The following is a 25,351-nucleotide window of genomic DNA, read 5'->3' as shown; positions in this document are numbered from 1 at the left end:
AGCACGTCAGAGTCACCTGGAGAACTTGAAAATCTTCTCTCGCTTTGGGGTGTGTGTGTGTGTGGGGGGGGTAGCCTCCTGGGCATCAGCTTTTTTTTTTCTTTTAAATAAGAGGTGTATTTAGAAAGTCACAGAGGTAGGGGAAGCAAGCTATAGAAGAAAATGGCATTAGAATTTTTTAAGGTTCCCCCAGTTGATTCTACTGAGGAGTAGAATTTGAGAGCCACTGGTATGGACCCTTAGTATTCAAGTGTGGCTGAGCATAGGCCACATCAGCCCACCTGAGAGCTTGTTAGAAACAGCATCTTGAGCCTTACCCTAGACCTCCTGACTCAAAACCTGCATTTGAATAAGACCCCAGGTGATTTGTATGCACAGAACAGTTTTGAGAGGCACGGGTGTAGAGCTGTGTATGGGCCTGTGATTCTGCATTTCCAGCAAGCTCCCAGGTGATGCTGCTGGTCCTCACTGAGTGAAGCGGGGAGGGAGGGAGATAGAACCCAGCTCATCTGAAGGTGTCTTGGCGAGCAGCAGAATTGTTAGGTGACATGAGCTGTGTCAGTCACATGTAATGAAGTGCCCTCTAGAAGCTCTTGACTTGGCACATCCACCTGAAAGCTTTATTTATTTATTTTTTTTTTTTATTATTTTCTTTTTTTTTTTTTTTTAAATAAATTTTTATTAATGGTAATGGGATGACATTAATAAATCAGGGTACATATATTCAAAGAAAACATGTCTAGGTTATTTTGTCATCAAATTATGTTGCAAACCCCTCGCCCAAAGTCAGATTGTCCTCCGTCACCCTCTATCTAGTTCTCTGTGCCCCTCCCCCGCCCCCTAACTCTCTCCCTCCCTCCCTCCCATGTCCTCCCTCCCCCCCCCACCCTTGGTAACCACCACACTCTTGTCCATGTCTCTTAGTCTCATTTTTATGTTCCACCAATGTATGGAATCATGTAGTTCTTGTTTTTTTCTGATTTACTTATTTCACTCCTTATAATGTTATCAAGATCCCACCATTTTGCTGTAAATGATCTGATGTCATCATTTCTTATGGCTGAGTAGTATTCCATAGTGTATATGTGCCACATCTTCTTTATCCAGTCTTCTATTGAAGGGCTTTTTGGTTGTTTCCATGTCTTGGCCACTGTGAACAGTGCTGCAATGAACATGGGGCTACATGTGTCTTTACGTATCAATGTTTCTGAGGTTTTGGGGTATATACCCAGTAGAGGGATTGCTGGGTCATAAGGTAGTTCTATTTGCAGTTTTTTGAGGAACCACCATACTTTCCTCCATAATGGTTGTACTACTTTACAGTCCCACCAACAGTGAATGAGGGTTCCTTTTTCTCCACAGCCTCTCCAACATTTGCTATTACCCGTCTTGTTGATAATAGCTAATCTAACAGGAGTGAGGTGGTATCTCATTGTAGTTTTGATTTGCATTTCTCTAATAACTAATGAAGCTGAGCATCTTTTCATATATTTGTTGGCCATTTGTATCTCTTCCTGGGAGAAGTGTCTGTTCATGTCCTCTTCCCATTTTTTTATTGGATTGTTTGTTTGTTTGTTGTTGAGTTTTATGAGTTCTTTGTAAATTTTGGATATTAGGCCCTTATCTGAGCTGTCGTTTGAAAATATCAGTTCCCATATAGTTGGCTGTCTGTTTATTTTGATATCAGTTTCTCTTGCTGAGCAAAAACTTTTAATTCTGATGTAGTCCCATTCATTTATCTTTGCCTTCACTTCTCTTGCCATTGGAGTCAAGTTCATAAAATGTTCTTTAAAACCCAGGTCCATGAGTTTAGTACCTATGTCTTCTTCTATGTACTTTATTGTTTCAGGTCTTATATTTAGGTCTTTGATCCATTTTGAATTAATTTTAGTACACGGGGACAGGCTGTAGTCGAGTTTCATTCTTTTGCATGTGGCTTTCCAGTTTTCCCAACACCATTTGTTGAAGAGGCTTTCTTTTCTCCATTGTGTGTTGTTGGCCCCTTTATCAAAGATTATTTGACCATATATATGTGGTTTTATTTCTGGGCTTTCTATTCTGTTCCATTGGTCTGAGTGTCTATTTTTCTGCCAATACCATGCTGTTTTGATTATCGTGGCCCTATAATATAGTTTAAAGTCAGGTATTGTAATGCCCCCAGCTTCATTCTTTTTCCTTAGGATTGTTTTGGCTATTCGGGGTTTTTTATAGTTCCATATAAATCTGATGATTTTTTGTTCCATTTCTTTAAAAAATCTCATAGGGATTTTGATGGGAATTGCATTAAATTTGTATATTGCTTTGGGTAATATGGCCATTTTGATTATATTTATTCTTCCTATCCAAGAACAAGGAATATTTTTCCATCTCATTGTATCTTTTTCGATTTCCCTTAACAATGCTTTGTAATTTTCATTATATAGGTCCTTTACGTTCTTTGTTATGTTTATTCCTAGGTATTTTATTTTTTTTGTTGCAATCATGAAGGGGATTATTTTTTTGAGTTCGTTTTCTAATATTTCATTGTTGGCATATAGAAAGGCTATGGACTTTTGTATGTTAATTTTGTATCCTGCGACCTTACTGTATTGGTTTATTGTTTCTAATAATCTTTTTGTGGAGTCCTTCGGGTTTTCGATGTATAGGATCATATCATCAGCAAAAAGTGATAGCTTTACTTCTTCTTTTCCGATATGGATGCCTTTTATTTCTTTGTCTTGTCTGATTGCTCTGGCCAGAACTTCTAGCACCACGTTGAATAAGAGTGGAGAGAGTGGACAACCCTGTCTTGTTCCTGATTTAAGGTAGAAAGTCCTCAGTTTTATGCCGTTTAATAGGATGTTGGCTGATGGTTTATCATATATGGCCTTTATCATGTTGAGATATTTTCCTTCTATACCCATTTTGTTGAGAGTCTTAAACATAAAATTGTGTTGTATTTTATCAAAAGCCTTTTCTGCATCTATTGATAAGATCATGTGGTTTTTGTTCTTTGTTTTGTTGATATGGTGTATTACGTTAACCGTTTTGCGTATGTTGAACCATCCTTGAGATTCTGGGATGAATCCCACTTGATCATGATGTATTATTTTTTTAATATGTTGTTGTATTCGGTTTGCCAGTATTTTGTTTAGTATTTTAGCATCTGTATTCATTAGAGATATTGGTCTGTAGTTTTCCTTCTTTGTGCCATCCTTGCCAGGTTTTGGTATGAGGGTTATGTTGGCCTCATAAAATGTGTTTGGAAGTATTGCTTCTTCTTCAATTTTTTGGAAGACTTTGAGTAGAATAGGAACCAAGTCTTCTTTGAATGTTTGATAGAATTCACTAGTATAACCGTCTGGGCCTGGACTTTTATTTTTGGGGAGATTTTTAATAGTTTTTTCTATTTCCTCCCTGCTGATTGGTCTGTTTAGGCTTTCTGCTTCTTCATGACTCAGACTAGGAAGGTTGTATTGTTCTAGGAATTTATCCATTTCTTCTAGATTGTTGTATTTGGTGGCATATAATTTTTCATAGTATTCTACAATAATTCTTTGTATATCTATGATATCTGTGGTGATCTCTCCTCTTTCATTTTGGATTTTATTTATTTGAGTCCTGTGTCTTTTTTCCTTGGTGAGTCTTGCCAAGGGTTTGTCAATTTTGTTGATCTTTTCAAAGAACCAGCTCCTTGTTTTATTGATTTTTTCTATAGTTTTTCTGTTCTCTATTTCATTTATTTCTGCTCTGATTTTTATTATCTCCTTTCTTCGGCTGGTTTTGGGTTGTCTTTGTTCTTCTTTTTCTAGTTCCTTAAGGTGTGAAGTTAAGTGGTTTACTTGGGCTCTCTCTTGTTTGTTCATATAGGCCTGAAGTGATATGAACTTTCCTCTTATTACTGCTTTTGCTGCATCCCAGAGATTCTGATATGTCGTATTTTCATTTTCATTTGTCTGTATATATCTTTTGATTTCTGCGCTTATTTCTTCTTTGACCCATTCATTTTTTAGAAGTATGTTGTTTAGTTTCCACATTTTTGTGGGTTTTTCCCCCTCTTTTTTGCAGTTGAATTCTAGTTTCAAGGCTTTATGATCAGAAAATATGCTTGGTACAATTTCAATTTTTCTAAATTTGCTGATATTGTCTTTGTGGCCCAACATATGGTCAGTTCTTGAGAATGTTCCATGTACACTAGAGAAAAATGTATACTCTGTCGCTTTGGGATGAAGTGTCCTGTAGATGTCTATCATATCCAGGTGTTCTAGTATTTCGTTTAAGGCCACTATATCTTTATTGATTCTCTGTTTGTATGACCGATCTAGAGCCGTCAGCGGTGTATTGAGGTCTCCAAGTATGATTGTATTTTTGTTAGTTTTTGTTTTAAGGTCAATAAGTATCTGTCTTATATATTTTGGTGCTCCTTGGTTTGGTGCATATATATTAAGGATTGTTATGTCTTCTTGATTCAACTTCCCCTTAATCATTATGAAATGACCATTTTTGTCTCTGAGTACTTTTTCTGTCTTGTAGTCAGCATTATTAGATATGAGTATTGCTACGCCTGCTTTTTTTTGGGTGTTGTTTGCTTGGAGTATTGTTTTCCAGCCTTTCACTTTGAATTTGTTTTTATCCTTGTTGCTTAGATGTGTTTCTTGTAGGCAGCATATAGTTGGATTTTCTTTTTTAATCCATTCTGCTACTCTGTGTCTTTTTATTGGTAAGTTTAATCCATTTACATTTAGTGTAATTATTGACACTTGTGGGTTCCCTACTGCCATTTTATAAATTGCTTTCTGTTAGTTTTGTATCTAGTTTGATTCTTCTCTTTTGTTTTTCTATCATTTGTTTTTGTTTGTGTTCCATACTTCTTTCCTCTGTTGCTACCTTTTTTAAGTCAAGTGTTTTTGTGGTGGTTTTTCACCTGAAAGCTTTAGTGTGTTAGTGACCATTCCTGAGTTTGTACACCAGAGTTTATGTGTATGTGTATTTCTTCTGTGGAGAGGATCCATCACTTCCATCAGAGTTTGAGTGAAGTCTTTGATTCCTGAATGACTTAGTGTTTAGGTCACATCACCCTTTGCACAAATAGAGTATCAAGGAAGTGTGTTAGCAGTGGCATGTCCTAAATTAAAATTTAGAGGTTTTAGTTGATAACTCACCTGAAACGACCCAACAGTTTAGGATGACTTCCAGCAAAGATAAAGTGATCCTAGATTGTGTAATAGGAGCTAATTGTCTTCAGAGAAGAGATTATAGTCTTGATTTCCTTGGTGCTTGTCACACCGTATCTCCAATATATCATCTTCCGTTCTGAGCATTGCAGTTCAGAAGGGGTGTGGAGATGAACTGGAGAAGTTCAGAGGGGAGCAGTGAGAGTGATAGGGACCACCTGAGACTGTGTTGTATGGAGAATGAATGAAGGAGCTAGAAAAGATGCTGAGGCAGACGGGGTGTGAGAACTACATTGCTCACAAAAATTGGGGGATATTTTATTCATATGCATTTTGAAATATCCCCTACTTTTTGCGAGCAGCATATATTCAACACTTGCAGGCCTGTTCTGTGGAGAAGGAATCAGATCTGTATATGTCCAAAGGGTAGAACTGGAACCAGTGGTGGACGCTGTTGGGAAACGGAATTTTGCTCAGCATAAAGGAAGACCTTTCTTGCAGTCAGCACTGTCTATGCATGGAATGGATTGCTTCTGAAGGGCTTATGTGCCCGAGGCTGGAGGTGTCTAATCTGGATGAGATCCTGGTGGGTGTTTTGGTAGAGGGCAGATGTGAGTCAGTATTAGCTTTGTGTGAGTGTGAAAGAAAACCCCAGACAGATTTGTTTTCCCTCTCACTGGAGGTAGGCAGCAGGGCAGGTAGATTGATTTCATTATTATCAGGAGCTGAGGCTTCCATGCTGGCCCGTTCAGGACAGTTACTGGGCTCTAGCCATGTCCAACCACAGGAAGGAGGGAGGATTGAAGAAGTACAGGCCCTTTCCTGTATGAACACCCCCTTTCTTCAAATCACAAAGGCCACTTTAGTCGGCAAAGCTCAGTCCACAGCCACATGCAAGGCAGGCTGGAAAATAGTCTTTGATCCAGGGAGCTGTGGATCCTGTGACTAAGGAACGTGGGGAGGGTGGATATTAGGGGCCAAATGGCAATCACTGACAGTGGGGGAGTTAGATTCTGAACTAGTGGACAGATAATCTTGTGTTCTTCCCAATTCTGAGACCCTATTAATGAATGATGGCTGGATGCATAGGTTGCATCAAGCTGTGCTCGTCTGCCCAAATGCATGAAATGCTGATTTTTTTTTTTTTTGCGAGAGATACAGAGATAGAGAGAAACATATACACACAGAAAGAGAGATGAGAAGCATCAACTCATAGTTGTATCACTTTAGTTGTTCATTGATTGCTTCTCATACATGATCTGATGGGGGAGGGGGACTCAGGCTGAGGCAGTGACCCCTTTCTCAAGCTAGTGACCATGGGATCATGGTTATTCCACACTCAAGCCTGTGCCCTTGTGCTCAAGCCGACAACTCAGGGTTTTGAACCTGGGACCTTGGCATGACACTCTATCCACTGTGCCACCACCTGTCATGCAGGAAGTTTATTGATTGGATATTTGGGGTTTTGTTTTATACTTTTTCTTTTTAAATAATTGGAAATTCTCAAATTGTAAAAATAGTACAAAGGAATCTGTTGATACTGTTCATCTATCTACTCCCAGGCACAATACAGTTAGCTCTGTTACAGACCTTGGATTTCAGCAGTTTTTACATGCACTTATTTTTGTGTGTGTGTTGGTGTATTTCTAGGAGAGTGTGTCATCTTCATAACTATCGCAGTGACAGAGGTACATAACTGTTTTAAAGTGTTCTGTTTTTAATGTTTTAAAATTAGTGTTTTTCCTAAGTACAAATTGAACTTGCTGTTTCCACTTAAATTAGTTAGCACTTTTATGGATGTGGTTTATTTTTTTTCCTTCTTTTTAAATTATTGTTTGTAACTACTGAGGGAGCATCAGAATGGCTTTCAGACATCCTAAATAATCACTTTTTTTCTTTTCTAGAGGCTACATGGTGATGGGAGATTCTTTCAATACATCTCTCTTCAAGCAGACATTCCAAAGAATTTTTAGTAAAGATTTTAATGGAGATTTCCGAATGGCATTTGGTGCTACTTTAGAAGTAAAGGTACATAAAATTGTATAAACTTTTTTTTTTTTACTCATTTTTAGAGAGGAGAGAGACAGAGGAGAGAGAGACAGAGAGAGAGAGAAGGGAGGAGGAGCTGGAAGCATCAACTCCCATATGTGCCTTAACCAGGCAAGCCCAGGGTTTCAAACCGGCGACCTCAGCATTTCCAGGTCGATGCTTTATCCACTGCGCCACCACAGGTCAGGCAAAATTGTATAAACTTTAAAGGAAGAATAGTGTTCTTACTTATTTAGTATTCAGACTTGTGGAAACCTCGACCTGCCAGATGCAGGGAAATTAAGAGGTTTGCAAAAAAGTGTGTTCATTCTGTCCCTTTAATTCTTGAGATGGTCTGAGTATTTATTTATGTTCTAACCAAAGAATTATCTGCTGTGCTGTAGGTTCTGCTCTGCGCCAGCAGCCTCGAAAGGGTGGGGGGTTGGGCACAGGCAGCCACGTGGCCTGGAGCATTCTCCCAGCTGTAGGAGTGGGTGGCTGCACACACAGGCCTGAAGTGCAGCCGGAGTGCTCTAAAACAGTGCGACCCTGCGTTCGGGTTTTGTTTTTCCATGTAGGAACTGATAGCCCAGCATACTTGATTCTAAACACTAAGAAAACAATAAAAGGGGCTGTCAGAACATACGTTTGGAATTAGTACTTTGAGAGTTGAAAATGATTGTTAAATCATCTTGGTTAAACTTCAGACAACATTCTCAAATGTGTGAGGGTTTTTTTTTTAAGATGAAGTAAATTCAAGTTATTCAAGTTAAAAAGTCTTGAGTCTGTTTGTTAACCTTGTCATTATGTTGGAAGCCATGAATTATTTTTAAAGTAATACAAAACAGTGTATTTACTGATTAAGAAATTGTGAATAATTATGACTGTGTACATGGAATTAGGAAAGAATGTAATATTGTTAGTAGAATTGCTACCTTTTATGTGTACAATAATTTCAAAGTTGAGGAAGTTGGAAATGCTGCATCAACTTTGGAGCAAAGATAATGCAATTTCTAAGGGAGGTCTTTTACTGAAGTTCATGAGACCACGGTGGCCCTGGAAAAGCTTGTAAGAGCATTTGCATACTGCAATCCATGTGGGGTTTTCTCTTGGTGGAATGATAATGCTGCATTTGTCCTGTAGGCTCTGATTGTTGCCTTTGTGAGAGCAGTGTGGTTCTCAGTGATTTCTAACTTTACACTCATATTTAACTCTGTTTTAGACCTCTCGGGAACTGAAGATTGCAGGAGCCATTGGTCCTTGTGTATCTCTGAATGTGAAGGGACCATGTGTGTCAGAAAATGTAAGGAAAACTTCCTCCATCACCCTCACCTCCTGTGCCCTGGGATCAACCCATTAGAAATGTTAAAATTGCCTGACTAGGCGATCACACAGTGAATAGTGTCAGCCTGGGACACTGAGGAACCAGGTTGAAAGTCCTGTGGTTGCTGGCTTGAGTACAGGTTCATCTGGCTTGAGTGTAGGCTCACCAGCTTGAGTGTGGGGTTGCCGGCTTGAGCTTGGGATCATACACATGACCCCATGGTTGCTGGCTTAAGTAAGGGATCACTGGCGTGGCTAGAGCCCCCGCTCAAGGCATGTAAGAGAAGCAATCAATGAACAACTAAGGTGCCGCAACTATAAGTTGATGCTTCTCATCTCTCTCTTCCTGTCTGTCTCTCTTTCACTCTCTGTCTCTCTGTTGTTGCTTTAAAAAAAAAAAAGGCAAAAATTTCTAATCAGGCTTGATGACCTTGCATTGTTACTGGTTTGTATGTGTGTGGTAAGGGAGAAGGGCTAAAGATGACCACCTCTGAGAGGTGGTTTCATCTCTGTCTGTCCATCTGACCAAAGAGGAAGAAATTGAGGCTCAGAGAGGTTAAATATCTTGCTCAGAGTTAGAATTAATATAAAGAAGCTGGAGTCTAGGTCCCTGTGACCCCATGACCCATGCTTGGATCGCTGTGCCAACGAGCCACGAAGCATTCTGTTCAGCACAGGGTAAGCAGTCGCTGTCCCACGTCTTCTCTTTATAGGAGCACCTTTTCCCTTTGCCATTAGCAAGAAATTGGTTGAAAGAGATTGTAGCACGGTATGGATATCTTGTTTTCCAATAGCGTTTCACCCTGTGGTTTCAGTGTCCATTGATTGTACTTGAATCAGTGTATTTCATTGGAGATTATAAAATGGTTATTTCCATTCTGTCTTTATAGTTCCTCTGGTAAAAACTGGATAAATGCTTACGTAAGGAATTTGTGTATTATTGAGAAAATGTACGTTTGGAGTTCTGCAGGGTTTTTGGCCATGCTGGGCCTTGGAATTGTAGGAGAGGAAAAAATGTTTTTTCTTCTACCTATCTTAGGTTCATCGGCGGGGCTCTGCAGATTAGATTGACACGACTGATGAATAAGAGAAAACCAGTTCATTAATGTGTGCACCACGTGTACACATCACACACAACACACTGATGAGGAACTCAAAGGACTAGTTAGAACTTGGACTACATAGCATCTTAACAAAAGAACAATAAGTTTATAGAACAAGGACAAGACAGAGCAAAGGGACTTTGAGCATCTAGGGTGTCAGCTTGTGGAAAAGTAAGTGTATGGGGAAAATGAATGGAAGGTAAAGTTATTTCAGCAAGGTTGTTCCGTAGATTCCTCTAGTGCCACTTCTGGTGATTAAAAATCATTCTGCTCTTCCTGGTAGAGAGGGGAGGGCATAGAGTTTTTCTTGTGTCTACTTTTTTTTTTTAATTGCTTTCAGCTCAAAATACTGCTTATGTGAGAGTGGCATATTTTGAGGTGGCATACTCTGAACTCCTTGATCTCCTCATTTGAAACTTTAAGAATTTTATTAAAAATTGAGTTGGTAGGTGTGGACAGATTCAGGATAAGGGTTCAGCAGGGAAAGGAGGGCACGCGAGCTTCTTTTACTTCTTGGCTGTTTTTTCTGGCTTGGCTCTTTCAGCAGATGCTACCTGCTTCTTTTATAAAAGGCCACTAAAAGGGAAGGTCAGTACCCATTAATTCATCCATGTCATAGGCTTGCTTAGCTCTCTTAGAGCTGCTGTGTAATTTCACTTACGATTATTCCCTCTCCCCTCTGGACCCTTCGCTCTGAGATTGCTGGTTCTGTGGCCAGGTACATAGGCTCCAGACAGGGCTTTATAGAGACCAGACTGATATCAGCTCTGCGCACCTCACAGTTGACAGTTTCGGTGGATTCAGAATAACCTGGAAATAATATCACGGAGAGGAGTGCTCCACCCAAGAAAGATGGTGTCTGTATGTGCCAGAGGGACTCAGCACAGGGGTCCTGGTGGCTTCTCTGCTCTCTCCCCAGAGCCACAACCCTCAATCTCTGCTCACATGACTAGTCCGCTCCACCTGCCCTCTGCTGCAGCCCAGGTTCACTCTAGAAATCTTTCAGGAGAGGTGATGAACTCAAGTTCCTACTTGAGGACACTCAAGATTCTACTGAAATAACAGCAAAGATATGTTTAAAGTATCCTGCAGGGCAGCAGGTTGGAAATTGAGAGAGCATGCCATCGAGGGACCAGAGTACTTGAGGAACTTTTAGAAAGTAGCAAGCAGTGTCAAGATTGGATCAAGATGGTGGATGATCCTATTCACAGCCTTCAGCTGCATCCTAGACCTCTAGGAATTACAGGAAAGAGATGAAAAACTTCAACAGTGCTGGTGGATCCTATGAGACCTCTGGAAGAGATATGGGGTTGGGTGGAGGAAATGATAGCCCAACACACAGGAGGAAGAGGTACCTATGCAGGGTGGGCAGGGCCCCGAGGGGTGTGCAGGGAGGGTTTCAGAGGGACAGTGCATTAGAATCCAGTTGAGCTGGGGGGACCTCAGCATGAAGCTGAGCACCCTGGGGCTCCCCCATCCAGGACCCCTAACCTCACTTGACACATTCCCTCTGACAACCTTTTAGCTGTGTTCTAATCTCCGTGAACTCCACCCTCAGCTCTGTGGACAGAACATTACCTCTTTTCAGTTTAACTTCCTCAACAGGAAGGTACCCAGAAAATGGCCCTCTCTCTGGGGGCTCAGAATGTGACGCCCTAGGTGCTTCAGTTTCCATCACCCCTTACACACTTGCTCCACTGTTCCCAAATCTCCTGAATTTGCCCTTGAACCAGCAACTCCAAATACCAGCACCCCAGAAATTTCTGTATCCTGGCTTGATGGCTTTTCAGAAACACAGCTGAGAGAAATGCCTATTAAATTTTTGTTGCAAGGAAAGAAAGTAATATTATGAATCTCAGTGCATAATCACATTACTTTATAAAATGGTATTTCTCGTTTTGATGAGGTATGTTAAAACATGTAATACTATCTCTAGAATGATAGAATGTATGTTTCAGAGTCTAGTGATCTCGGTAGTTGATTCTAGGTGTTTTTGAACCCTGCAGCCTTTTCTTCTAAATGGCATGCTTAAAACAGGCCTGCTTTTACATTTTAGTGAACCTCATATTTATCACTGGGAGCCATTCAGCTGGTCCATAAAAAGTGGCCTCGTTTTATTTTACTTATTTTAAAATTTTTATTTGTTGACTTTAGAAAGAGAGAGAGAAATATCAATTTATTTGTTTCACTTATATATGCATTCATTGGTTGATTCTTATATGGGCCCTGACCGGTGATCAAACTCTCAACCTTGGTATATGGGGACAGCGCTATAACCAACTTAGCTACCAGACCAGGGCTAAAAGCTGCAGTTCTCTCTTTCTTTTTTTTATTTTTTTTTTATTTTTATAAAATGAGAAGCGAGGAGGCAGAGACAGATTCCTGCATTTGCCCCAACCGACCAGGATCCACTCAGGCAAGCCCCATACAGGGCAATGCTCTGCCCATCTAGGGCCGTTGCTCCATTGTTCAGCAACGGAGCTATTTTAGTGACTGAAGCAAGACCATGGAGCCTTCCTCAGTGCCTGGGGCCAACTTTGCTTGAACCATTCAAGCCATGGCTGCTGGAGGGGACGTGAGAGAGAGAGAGAAAGGGGGGGAGGGGATAGAGAAGCAGGTGGTTGCTTTTCCTGTGTGCCCAGACCAGGAATCGAACTTGGGATTTCCATATGCTGGGCCAACGTGACACTCTACCACTGAGCCAGCCGGCCAGGGTAGCCTCAGTTCTCTTACCAAGAATTTATATGTTGCTTTTTCACAAAGGATTTAGACTAAAAATTGATATTTAATAGCTAGCATTCTGTAACTCTTTCATCTAGTAGTGATGTACATAAAACTTGCAAGCTAAGCAACTCATTTTTCTTTTCTACGATTCTTCCCAACTCTGATTGGATTCTTTCATTTGACTTTAGTGTTATGTACCACATGTGTATGTATGAGTGTTTGTACATGTAAATAGACAGATATATCTTGGTGGTGAAATGGAAATTGATCAGAGTGCTGGTATAAAAAGTTTAAAGTACTGTAAATGTAAGTGGTAAACCATATTCTAATCCATAATTGTACTTTTTTCAGTTAAATTTTCATTTGGAATGAGATATTCTAAGTGTCCTATACATCTCAGCATCTGCTTTTCATCAGCATTTGACAACAGGAGTAGCTTTTTGTTTTTATTCCTCTTCTCACCTCTAGGAGCTTGGTGTTGCTGGCACGAGTCAGTGGAAAATCTGTGGCCTGGATCCCACATCTACACTTGGCATCTACTTTGAAGTAGTCAATCAGGTGTGTTCTCTGATTTTTACAAGACTGGTGGCCTCTGGTTTCTTTCTCCACAATCACAACTTATTTTTCATAATTAGCAATTACTGTATTTGCTTTGTTTATTTTTGATGCATTTCAGTGTAGATTGCAGTCATCAGTGTGTTTCATCTCCAGACCCTTCAGCTTGCATATCATTAACGTGATATCAGTATTTATTTCAATATGGTTCTTTTTTTCCCCCCAAGGGAAAAGTTTTATATACAGTGAATTGTGTGGTCTTAATATCAGTCATTTCAGGAAGAGCACAGTGGGCTCTGCCTGTCTGAGCCAAGCCTGTAGCAGTAACACTGTGTCTACTGTGTCTGGCCTCTCGCCCTGCAGCACAACGCCCCCATCCCCCAGGGAAGCCGAGGTGCCGTCCAGTTTGTCACGCAGTATCAACACTCCAGCACGCAGAGGCGCATTCGTGTGACCACCATTGCCAGAAAGTGAGCAGCCCGGTTTCCTTTCTGTTGCTCTGCCGACTGATGTTTTGCCCAATGAAGAGGCAGTTTAACATTATTAGTTTATCTCTGTAATTCATTAACTGTTTCTCACCAGTTTTCACTGGCTCATTCAATTGGAGGAGGAGGAGGGGAAGGAGGAGGGGCATTGTGGGCTAACCCAGTTAGGCTGACAGCACTTGCCTAAAGGAATCATCTTTCAGTAGGAATCAGTTCATTCAAAGTTAATTTTTATTATTTTATTTATTATATAAGTAACCTTAAATACATTCTCCTTATAAAAGATTCAAGCAGCACAAAGGTATATAAAGAATAGGTCTCTTCTGCCTGATCAGGCGGTGGCGCAATGGATAGAGCGTTGGATTGGGATGAGAGGACCCAGGTTTGAGACCCCGAGGTCGCCAGCTTGAGCGCAGGCTCAACTGGTTTGAGCAAAGCTCACCAAGCTTGCTGGTGAGCAAGGGGTTACTTGGTCTGCTGTAGCCCCACGGTCAAGGCACGTGTGGGAGAGCAATCAATGAACAACTAAGGTGTCGCAGCGAGGGACTGCTGATTGATGCTTCTCATCTCTCTCCTGTCTGTCTGTCCCTGTCTCTCTCTCCCTCTCTCTCTCTCTCTCTCTCTCTCTCTCTCTCTCCCTGTAAAAAAAAGAAAAGAAAACCCTAAAACAACTGCAACAAAGTAAATTTAGGCTTAACGTGGTTTATTTACAAGCATAGTTATTTAAAAAAAAAAAGAAAAAAGAAGAAGAGGTCTCTTCTCCCACCCTCCCCAGAACCTAAAGTGCTATTACTGTGCTGGCATTTAATGTCACAGTCCCATTTCTCTAGAGTTATATACCGTGTGTCCATTCTGTGCACGTGTGTCTCCTTATGCTTTCCTCAGGAGTGTGTCAAAGATATCTTTTATACCAATTACAGAATAAGCCTCTGTCTCGTTCACTTTAGTGGCTGTTAACGTGGTTTGGATGGGATGTACCTGTCCTTTGCTAAAGGCCATCTCAGGTCTTACCTTCTTGCTAGCAGTGCTGCATTCACTTTAGATCTTTGTGTACATGAGTATTTCTTCACTTCAAAGGAGAATTTTTGGATCGTGCAAAACAACTTTTCTAAGAAGCTAGTTTGTATTTTTCTTAGTAGTGTAAGGAGAGTACCCTATCTCCTTATTAATAATATTAATCTGTAACATGCAAATGTAGAGCTATATGTCACTTTCATATATATTTTCCCACTTACCAATGGATTGAGCACTTTCCATGCCAATTGGTCATATGTATTTCTTCTTGTGATAGCCTTTGCCCACCTGTTTCTTTTCCTTATTTGTTGATTGGCAAGGACTCTTCATGTATTTGTTGCTCATACCTGTTCCTGGTCTATCTTCTGTCTTTTAGCTTTGTTCATAGTGTTTTTATTCATGTGGAATTTTTAAATTTTATTTATTTATTTTTTTGTTAAGTGAGAGGCGGGGAGGCAGAGAGGCAGACTTCCACATGCACCTGGACTGGGATCCACCCAGCAAGCCCCCTACAGGGTGATGCTCTGCCCATCTGGGGCTGCTGCTGCATAACTCGGCAACCAAACTATTTCAGCTCCTGAGATGAGGCCATGGAGCCATCCTCAGTGCCCGGGCCCAACTTGCTCAAACCATTTGAGCATGTCTGCAGGACGGGAAGAGAGAGAGAGAGAGAGAGAGTGAGAAAGGAGATGGGGGAAGGGATGGAGAAGCAGATGGTCCCTTCCTCTGTGTGCCCTGACCAGGAATTGAATGTGGGACTTCCACATGCCAGGCAAACGCTCTGCCGCTGAGCCAATGTGCCAGGGCCGTAATGTTTCTTCCTTTCTTTTTTCTTTTTTGGAGATAGGGGAGAGAGAGAGAGTGAGAAAGAGTGGAGAAAAGTGGAAAGCGTCTACTTGTAGTAGTTGCTTTTCACTGTGTCACCACAGATCAGGCAGGAAAACTTTTGTATGTGTGCTACTTCTCTTTCCCATGATGTCAGAGAAGACGTTTTGTAAATTTGTAAACATTTAGATTTTTTTAAGATTGACTTGGAAGGAGCACTGGCTGAATGAAGACTTAAGTACCTTTTGGGTATCTACTTTCATGATATCTTGTGGAATATCGGAAAGTTCTCTATCATTTTCTTTTGCACTTAGAGCCTTCAGAAATCACATGAGGGTAAATGAAAATGTGTGTGAAACTCCTGTGATTCCTTAAAGGCAGTGCAGTTCAAAGTTGTTTTCTCTCTGTGAAGGAATAGGACTTACGTTTCTTTTTCTCAGTAAAGAGCTGGCTCTCTGGTCTTCAGCATGTAAGCCTGGTGCTAATTCTGGAATTGTCAGTTGGGCAGATGTGCAGAGTCAGCTCAAGCACATAGAAGCAGCATTTGACCAGGAAGCCGCAGCAGTCCTGATGGCACGGCTGGCAGTGTTCCGAGCGGAGTCAGAGGAGGGGCCCGATGTGCTCAGGTGGCTGGATCGACAACTCATTCGACTGGTGAGTTTGAAATAGTGGTGCTGGGTTCTGTCTTGGTCTCTGATCTAGGACATTTGGAGCATGATAAAAAGTGTAAAATAGGCATTTTTCCTCGGCTTATGTAGCAGTTGGGAAGGAACAACACATGCAGAATATTTAGAGAATGATGCAAATCTGTATATTTGAGAGTTGATTTAGATAAGTCATTGTGAATGTTGTGTCCTGTATTTTCTTTCCAGATCTATTTTTTTTTGAAATAGAGTCTGTGACCCAGTGAGTGTAGGGAGATGCCTCATGTGTCATTCTGGGTCTAATCAGGAGAGTAATTTCAATGGGGAAAGGTGTGTAGAATTACTGTGACAGCAGGGGATTAGAATAATGAGGATGAGCTAATAAGATGTAAAGAGGATACTAAGGAATGTAGGGATAGCAGGTAAAAGGTGCAGCCACTGCTCCTATGCTGAGACAGAGAACCCGAGGAAGAGCCCTTTTCTCCCGAGGGTGGGCCAGACCTAGGTGGGATGACATGACCACGGTCCACTGAATCTCATGGCAGAGAGGTTGCCATGGTGTTGTGCCAAGAGGAGCTTACTAGAAATCCGCCCTCTCGAATTAGGTGCAGATCCACCCTCTGAAGTGCTGAGGGAAACTTCACAGGAAAGGGTCTCATCAGAGGCACTGTGGTGTGGATTAGCTGCTGGTTGCCATGGCCGCAGAGCCAGGCGCTGAGGAAGCCATACCACTCCTGCTGAGCAGAGACCCTCTACTGACAAAGGTCACCTTGATGCCAGCTAGCAAAGGAACAGTTTTTAAAGAGCCCAGATCCATTTCACAACAGGCAAAAGGGTGAATTTGGAGCCCACGATAATAAATCAATAATTGTCATACCTCATAGTTTCATTTTCTTGGAAATTCACTACAGGTACTTATTATCAAAAGCACCGAAAGCCCAGTAAAGAAATATATTTAAATTTGTTTGGATCTGTTTGACCTTGCTGTTTTTTTATTTTTATTTATTTATTTATTTAAACTCCACAAGCTTTATTGAGATTGTAGGTTACATGTTTTCCCAGTAGGAGAGTTTTTTTATTGATTTAAATTATTGTGTTTATATAGATTCAAGTGTCCCATCAAATACATCCCTCCCCACCTTCATGTTCCCTCAGCATCCGCCTTGTCCCTCTCCTCCAATGCCCTTCCCCCTTCCCTCCAGGATTTGCTTTTCTGCTTTCTATTACACTGTGTTATGTATATATAATTTCACCAATCTCTTTCCCTTCTCTGATCCCATCCTCTCATCCCCTTTTTCTCTGCCCGCTTTCCCTCTGGTCCCTTTGATCCCGCCTCTGTCTCTATTCCGTTCCTCAGTTCACGTTGTTCACTGGATTCCTCAAATGAGTGAGGTCATATGATATTTTTCTTTCTCTGCCTGCCTGGCTTATTTCACTTAACATAATAGTTTCCAAGTCCATCCATGTTGTTGCAAAATGTAAGATTTTCTTCTTTTTCATGGCCCCATAGTATTCCATTGTGTATATAATATGTACCATTGCTTTTTAATGCACTTGTCCTCTGATGGACACTTGGGCTGTTTCCAGATCTTGGCTATTGTAAACAATGCTGCCATAAACATGGGGGTGCATTTCTTCTTTTGAATCAGTGATATGGTGTTCTTAGGATATATTCCTAAAAGTGGGATGGCTGGGTAAAGGCAGTTTTGTTTTTAATTTTTTGAGGAATCTCCATACTGTTTTCCACAGTGGCTGCACCAGTTTGCATTCCCACCAGCAGTACAGGAGGGTTCCCTTTTCTCCACATTCTTTCCAACACTTATTCTGTGTTGTTTTGGTAATGAGCACCATTCTGACTGGTGTGAGGTGATCTCATTTTGGTTTTAATTTGCATTTCTCTAATGATTAGTGATGTTGAACATTTTTTCATCTGCCTATTGGCCATCTGTATGTCCTCTTTGGAGAAGTATCTATTCATTTCTTTTGCCCATTTTTTGATTGGATTGTTTATCTTCCTGGTGTTGAGTTTTACAAGTTCTTTATAAATTTTGGTTATTAACCCCTTATTAGACATATTGTTGAATATGTTCTCCCATTGTGTGGTTTGTCTTTTTATTTTGTTCATATTCTCTTTAGCTGTGCAAAAGCTTTTTACTTTGATATAGTCTGATTTGTTTATCCTGTTCTTTATTTCACTTCCTTATGGAGATAAATCAGCAAATACATTGCTGCGAGAGATGTCGGAGAGCTTACTGCCTATGTTTTCTTCTAAGATGCTTATGGTTTCATGACTTACATTTAAGTCTTTTATTCATTTTTTAGTTTATTTTTGTGAATGGTGTAAGTTGGTGGTCTAGATTCATTTTTTTGCAGGTAGCTGTCCAATTTTTCCAACACCATTTGTTAAAGAGACTCTCTTTACCCCATTATATCCTCTTACCTCCTTTGTCAAATATCAATTGTTCATAAAGGTGTGGGCTTATTTCTGGGCTCTCTGTTCTGTTACATTGATCTATATGCCTGTTCTTAAGCCAGTACCAAGCTGTTTTGAATACAATGAATGGCCTTGTAGTATAACTTGATATCAGGAAGTGTGATACCACCCACTTTATTCTTATTCAAGATTGCTGAGGCTATTCATGTTCTTTTTTGGTTCCATATAATTTTTTGGAATATTTGTTTTATATATTTGAAGTATGTCGTTGGTATTTTAATAGGAATTGCATTGAATTTATAAATTGCTTTGGTTAATATAGACATTTTAATGATGTTTGTTCTTTCTATCCATGAACAGGGTATATGCTTCCACTTGTTTGTATCTTCCTTGATTTCTTTTATCAATGTTTTATAATTTTCCAAGTACAAGTCTTTAAACTCCTTGGTTAAATTTACTCCTAGGTACTTTATATTTTTGTTGTAATAGTGAAGGGGATTTTTTTCTTAATTTCTCTTTCAGACAGTCCATTGTTGGTATATAAAATTGCTTCTGATTTCTGAATATTAATTTTATAATCTGCCACCTTGCTGAATTCATTTATCAGGTTTAGTTGTTCTCTGACTGCAACTTTAGGGTTTTCTATGTACAGTATCATATCATCAGCATATAATGATAGTTTTACTTCTTCTTTTCCAGTTTGGATGCCTTTTATTTCTTCTTCTTGTACGATTGTTGTGGCTAGGACTTCCAGAACGATGTTGAATAAAAGTGGTGAAAGGGGGCACCCCTGCCTTGTTCCTGATCTTAAGGAGATTGCTTTTAATTTTTGCCCATTGAGTATGATGTTGGCTGTGGGTTTGTCATAGATGGCCTTTATCGTGTTGAGGTATAATCCTTGTATTTCCACTTTGCTGAGAGTTTTGATCATAAATGGGTACTGGATTTTATCAAATGCTTTTTCTGCATCTATTGATATTATCATGTGATTTTTCTCCTTTTGTTTATGTAATGAATCACATTGACTGATTTGTGAATATTGTACCAGCCTTGCCTCCCCAGAATAAATTCCACTTGATCTTGATGTATGATTTTTTTCATGTATTGCTGGACGGTTTGCTAATATTTTGTTGAGAATTTTAGCATCTAAATTCATCAGGAGTATTGGCCTGTAGTTTTCTTTCTTTGTATTGTCTTTGCCTGGTTTTGGAATCAGAATTATGCTTGCCTCATAAAAGGAGCTTGGAAATTTTCCCTCTTCTTGAATTTTTTGAAATAGCTTGAGAAGGATAGGAGTTAGTTCTTCTTTGAATATTTGATAGAATTTGCCTGTAAAGCCATCTGGCCCAGGGCTTTTGTTTGTTGGGAGTTTTTTGATAACTGTTTTGATCTCATTTGTTGTAATCGGTCTGTTTAGGTTTTCTGATTCTTCCAGATTGATTTTTGAAAGATTGTATGTTTCAGGGAATTTGGCCATTTCACCTAGGTTGTCTAATTTTTTGGCGTAAAGATCTTCATAGTATTTTCTTTTTTATGTGTGTGCGTGTGTGTGTATTTTTCCGAAGCCAGAAGCGGGGAGGCAGTCAGACAGACTCCAGCGTGCGCCCGACCAGGATCCACCCGGCACGCCCACCAGGAGGCGATGCTCTGCCCATCCGGGGCATCGTTCTGTTGCTACCAGAGCCACTCTAGCGCCTGAGGCAGAGGCCACAGCGCCATCCTCAGCACCTGGGCCAACTTTGCTCCAATGGAGCGTCGGCTGCGGGAGGGGAAGAGAGAGACAAAGAGGAAGGAGAGAGGGAGGGGTGGAGAAGTAGATGGGCACTTCTCCTGTGTGCCCTGGCCGGGAATCGAATCCTGGACTCCTGCACGCCAGGCCGACGCTCTACCACTGAGCCAACTAGCCAGGGCGTATTTTCTTAAAATCATTTGTATTTCTGCTGTGTCAGTTGTTACTTCTCCACTCTCATCTCTAATTTTATTTATTAGAGTCCTCTCTTTTTTTCTTGGTGAGTCTACTTAAAGATTCATCAGTCTTGTTTACCTTTTCAAAGAACCAGCTCTTGCTTTTATTGATCCTCTGTATTTTTTTAGCCTCTGTCATTTATTTCCATTCTGATTTTTATTATTTCCTTCCTTCTACTTCCTCTGGGCTTTAGTTGCTGTTCTTTTTCTAGTTCTTTTACATGCAGGCTTAACTTGTTTATTTGAGCTTTTTCTAGCTTCTTAAGGTATGCCTATAATGCTACGAATTTCCCTCTCAGGACTGCTTTTGCTGTGTGCCATAAATTTCGAGTTGTTTTATGTTCATTTTTCTTTGTTTCAAGGAAATTCTTTATTTCTTCCTTGATCTCATTGTTACCCCATTTGTTATTTAATAACATGCTACTTAGTTTCCAAGTGTTGGAGTGTTTTTTAGTTTTTCTATTGTAATTGATTCCTAGTTTAATGCCTTTGCGATTTGAGAAGATGCTGGATATGATTTCAGTCTTCTTAAATTTATTGAGACTTGTTTTGTGTCCTAGCATGTCTATCCAGAGAATGTACCATGAGCACTTGAAAAGAGTATATATTCTGCTGCTTTAGGGTGAAAGGTTCTGAAGGTATCTATTAACTCGAGTTGATCTAGTGTGTCCTTTAAGTCTGCTGTTTCTTTGTTAATTTTCTTTCTTGAGGATCTATCCAGTGCTGTTAGTGGGGTATTAAAATCCCCTACTATTATAGTATTGCTGTTGATCTCATGCTTTATGTCCATAAAAATATGCTTTATAAATTTAGGTGCTCCTATATTAGACACATAGGTATTTATAGTGGTTATATCTTTCTGTTGAATTGCTCCTTTAATCATTATGTAGTTACCTTCTTTATCTGTTACTATATAGCCTTTGTTTTAAAGTGTATTTTGTCAGATACTATAAGTATTGCTACCCCAGATCTTTTTTCATTTTCATTTGCATGAAATATTTTTTTTCATCCCATTACTTTCAGTCTATGTGTATCTTTTGTTTTGAGGTGGGTCTCTTATAGACAGCATATGTACAGGTCCTGTTTTCTTATCCACACAGCTACCCTAAATCTTTTGATTGGAACATTTAATCCATTTACATTTAAAGTTATTATTGATATGTAGTTGTTTATTGCCATTTTATTCTTTAAATCTACATTTCTCTTTTACTAGATTTATCCCCCTTTGTTCTGTTTACAGCAGTCCTCTTAACATTTCTTGCAGCAGTGGTTTGGTTGTAATGAATTCCTTGAGTTATTTTTGTTTGGGAAACCTTTTATTTCTCCTTCAATTTTAAACAATAGCCTTGCTGGATAAAAAAGTCTTGGTTGTAGGTTCTTGTTCTGCATTACTTTGAATATTTCTTGCCATTCCCATTCCCTTTTGACCTCAAGTATTTCTGTTGAGAAATCAGATGTTATCCTTATGGGTGCCCCTTTGTAGGTGATTGACTGCTTTTCTCTTGCAGCATTTAGTATTCTTTATCTCTCAGCTTTGGCATTTTAATTATTATATGTCTTGGTGTAGGTCTCTTTGGGTTCCACTTTAATGGGATTCTCTCTGCTTTTGAACTTGTGTGACTTTTTCCTTCATCAATTTAGGGAAGTTTTCAGCTATGATTTCTTCAATCAGATTCTCTATCCTTTGTTCTTTCTCTTCTCCTTCAGGAACCCCTATTATGCAGATGTTATTTCTCTTTATGTTGTCACAGAGCTCTCTTAGAGTTTCCTCAGACTTTTTTTTTTTTTTTTTTGTATTTTTTCTGAAGCTGGAAACGGGGAGAGACAGTCAGACAGACTCCCGCATGTGCCCGACCGGGATCCACTCGGCACGCCCACCAGGGGCGATGATCTGCCCACCAGGGGGCGATGCTCTGTCCCTCCGGGGCGTCGCTCTGCCACGACCAGAGGCACTCTAGCACCTGGGGCAGAGGCCAAGGAGCCATCCCCAGCACCCGGGCCATCTTTGCTCCAATGGAGCCTTGGCTGCGGGAGGGGAAGAGAGAGACAGAGAGGAAGGAGAGGGGGAGGGGTGGAGAAGCAGATGGGTGCTTCTCCTGTATGCCCTGGCCAGGAATCGAACCCGGGACTTCTGCACGCCAGGCCGACACTCTACCACTGAGCCAATCAGCCAAGGCCTTTCCTCAGACTTTTTGATGCTCTTTTCTTTTTGCTGTTCTGCTTTTGTGCTTTTTGCTTATCTTGTCCTCTAAATCTCTGATTCGATCCTCTGCTTCATCCAACCTGCTTTTAATTCCTTCTAGTGTAGTCTTCATTTCTGATATTGTGTTTGTCATTTCTGATTCTTTTTTATAACTTAAATGTCCTTTGTTTAGGTGCTCACTTTGTCCATCTGTTGTTGCTCTACGATCCTTGAGTTTCCTAAGAATCATTCTAAACTCTGCATTCGGTATCTTGTTTATTTCCATTTCATTCCATTCTTTTTGTGGTGATTTCTCGTTGATTCATTTGAATTGCACTTTTCTGTCTTCCCGTTTTGTCTCTGTATAGACTAGATACCACTCTAACTGTGGTTGTTAGATCCTGAGCTTATGCTCTCTATATCTGGCTGCTGGATGTAACAGCGCTGGACCTCCCTGGCCAGAACCTGGTGCAGACCAGTGGGGATCACTGCTTTTGACTGTCAGTTAGGAACCTTCTTGGAACTACAGGTGATCCAGAATTTGTGGCTGCCTGGTGCTGGGTTCTGAAGCCATTGTAAATATCAGCTGCACTCCCAGGCTGTCTTTTTTCTACTCTTGGCTAGTATGTGTGACCTGTTTCTGAAATGAGATCTCAGCTGGCTCTCTTCTACCTACGCCTCCTCAGGCACTGGGGCACCAGCACGAGCTTGAAGGCTGCAGCTCGGTCTGCTCCAGGGGCGGGGAACTCCTTGCCTCACTTGGCTCCGCCCCCTGCAGGTGGGCACAGGCAGCTTCTCTTGCTCCGACCCCGCAGCTGTGTGAGACACCTCCCCTCTTTGCAGTGCAGGCTGCTGGGCTCCGCCCTTCATGGGTGAATGGGTTGACTCTCCAGGCCTTGCCCGCTGCAGGCACACTGGACAGCTCTCTGGGCTCCTCCTGCTTCCGCCCCCCCCTCAGGCTCCACGCAGGGCACTCCTCACCCCTCAGGGTTCTGCCTTCTCAGGCACACTGCAGGCCCCTCCAGGTTCACCCCCCCACACACACTACTGCTGTTGTGCAGGCTGCCTTGCTGGGTTCTGCACTCCACCACAGTATGGGCAAAATACAGTGGCTGCAATCAGGCCCTCCCACCCCTCAGAGGGTACTCAGCAGGTTGGGGGGGGGGGGACGTGTAGCCCAGACCTCAGCACTCAAATCGGTGTCCCTGATTTGTCCCCTGCTTTTAAGTGTCTCTCTGCACTTACTGGAGCAGGAGAACCTCTGGTGGGTGGAGTAATTGCTTCCCTTTGCTGCCTTGGTTCTCCCAGGAAGAATGGGCACTTTAGGTTTGGGGAGTAACCCAGTACAGGGGTCAGGGTGGCTATCCCCCACAGTCTCTTCCTGTGCCCCTGAGACTACATTGTCCTCTTGTAACTCCAGTTCTCTCGACGCTCCTCACTCCTGGAGCCCCGGGTAAGTGGCTATGAACGAGATTTTCTGTGCTGTCCCTTTAAGATGGAGGCTGGGTCTGAGAGTTCTGTCTCTCTCGCAAACAGTAACCTGGCTCTTCTTCAGCTAAATACTGCCCTTATGCCTCTCTAGTCTCTGGGGCTCCAGGCTGGGGCTCTGGTTCTAGGGCTGGGGGTCCACAACTTTCCGGGAACTCCCCCTTCCTCCACCATGAGAAACTCTCTGGGCCTCTGCTTACTCCTGGGAGTCAGGATCCCTTTCCTGACATCTCCGCTTTTCCTACCAGCTCAGTGTGGTTTCTTCAGCGATGCTTGGTTATAGATTCCTCTTACTTTACTCCACAGTTGGTTTTTCAAGATGATTGTTCCTAAGTTGTCATCCACTTTGGTTCTGGGAGGTGGGAGTTGTAACATCTCCGCCTACTCCTTCACCATTTTCCCTCTCTGCCCTTGTTTTATAGAACCATATTTTCCTCCACGGAATATCAACATTTCAAACGCAATATGAAAGTTGAGCAGAGGGTCCAAGTGGTTGGCTTCATGTAGAATGTGAACCTTGAATTAAATCTTTTGGTTTTTTTAAATTTAATTATTTTTTAGTGAGAGAGAGAGGACAGACTGGGATAGACAGAAAGAGAGAGGTAGGAAGCATCAGTTCTTTGTTGCAGCACCTTAGTTGTTCACTGATTGCTTTCTTATATGTGCCTTAACTGGGGGGCTCCAGCCTTGCCAGTGGCCCCTTGTTCAAGCCAGTGACTTTGTGCTCAAGCCAGTGACCATGGGGTTATGTCTACGATCCCGCACTCAAGGCGGGTGAGCTTGTGCTCAAGCAGCAACCTCAGGTTTTGAACCTGGGTCTTCAGCATCCTAGGTCAACACTCTGTCCACTGTGCCACGACACAATCAGGGTTGAATTAAGTCTTTTAAAAATGAGTAGGCTAGTGGGAGAGGAGAAGGCAAGGCTTGCCACATGGAGGGCCCAAGGCTCGGGGAGGCAGCTGTGCTTTTCAGCTTATGCTGGGGACATTGGCTTTGTCACAGAGGCCAGTCTGTGCAGTGGGGAGGGAGGCAGTGAAAGTGCAGCTAGCTTAATTATGAAATGTATTCATTGTAAACTTTAAGTCACTGCCTGAGTGTCAGAGGAAAAGGTGCCTTAGATGTGAGTCCAAAGCAGGGGTGACAGCAGCATGATTCTCACCGTTGCCATGTAAGCTAATTTTGGGAATTGAAAAGGCTGCTGTTAAACAACTAAGGAACCGCAACAAAGAATTGATGTTTCTCATCTCTCTCCCTGTCTGTCCCTCTCTGACTCTCACTGTCTCTGTCACCAAGGAAAGAAAGAAAAGGCTGCTGTTAGGGAGACCGATGGAAGGGTTTGCAGGCTGAAGGACGCTGAGACCCGGGGGGCAGCAGAGGAAGTGAAGTGGGAGGTTTGGAATCAGGGTGAATGCTAAAAAATAACTGATA

The 25,351-nt window shown here is 41.4% G+C and overlaps 1 protein-coding gene across 2 annotated transcripts in view; it reads left to right on the top strand.

The window, feature by feature from the left end:
• SEC23B (SEC23 homolog B, COPII coat complex component) overlaps window positions 1-25,351 on the top strand; it is a 56,565-nt gene that overhangs the window by 13,548 nt on the left and 17,666 nt on the right. For both annotated transcript variants that reach the window (XM_066234666.1, XM_066234665.1), the window contains exons 10-14: window positions 7,058-7,181; window positions 8,404-8,484; window positions 12,800-12,889; window positions 13,250-13,356; window positions 15,711-15,864. In XM_066234666.1, coding sequence (XP_066090763.1) covers window positions 7,058-7,181; window positions 8,404-8,484; window positions 12,800-12,889; window positions 13,250-13,356; window positions 15,711-15,864 — 556 coding nt within the window. The remainder of the gene's footprint in view (window positions 1-7,057; window positions 7,182-8,403; window positions 8,485-12,799; window positions 12,890-13,249; window positions 13,357-15,710; window positions 15,865-25,351) is intronic.

The sequence above is a fragment of the Saccopteryx bilineata genome, chromosome 6 (assembly GCF_036850765.1).
Source record: "Saccopteryx bilineata isolate mSacBil1 chromosome 6, mSacBil1_pri_phased_curated, whole genome shotgun sequence".
NCBI classification, from domain to species: domain Eukaryota; kingdom Metazoa; phylum Chordata; class Mammalia; order Chiroptera; family Emballonuridae; genus Saccopteryx; species Saccopteryx bilineata.
The sequence above is the reverse complement of the archived record's forward strand: the minus strand, read 5'-3'. Positions and strand labels throughout refer to the sequence as shown.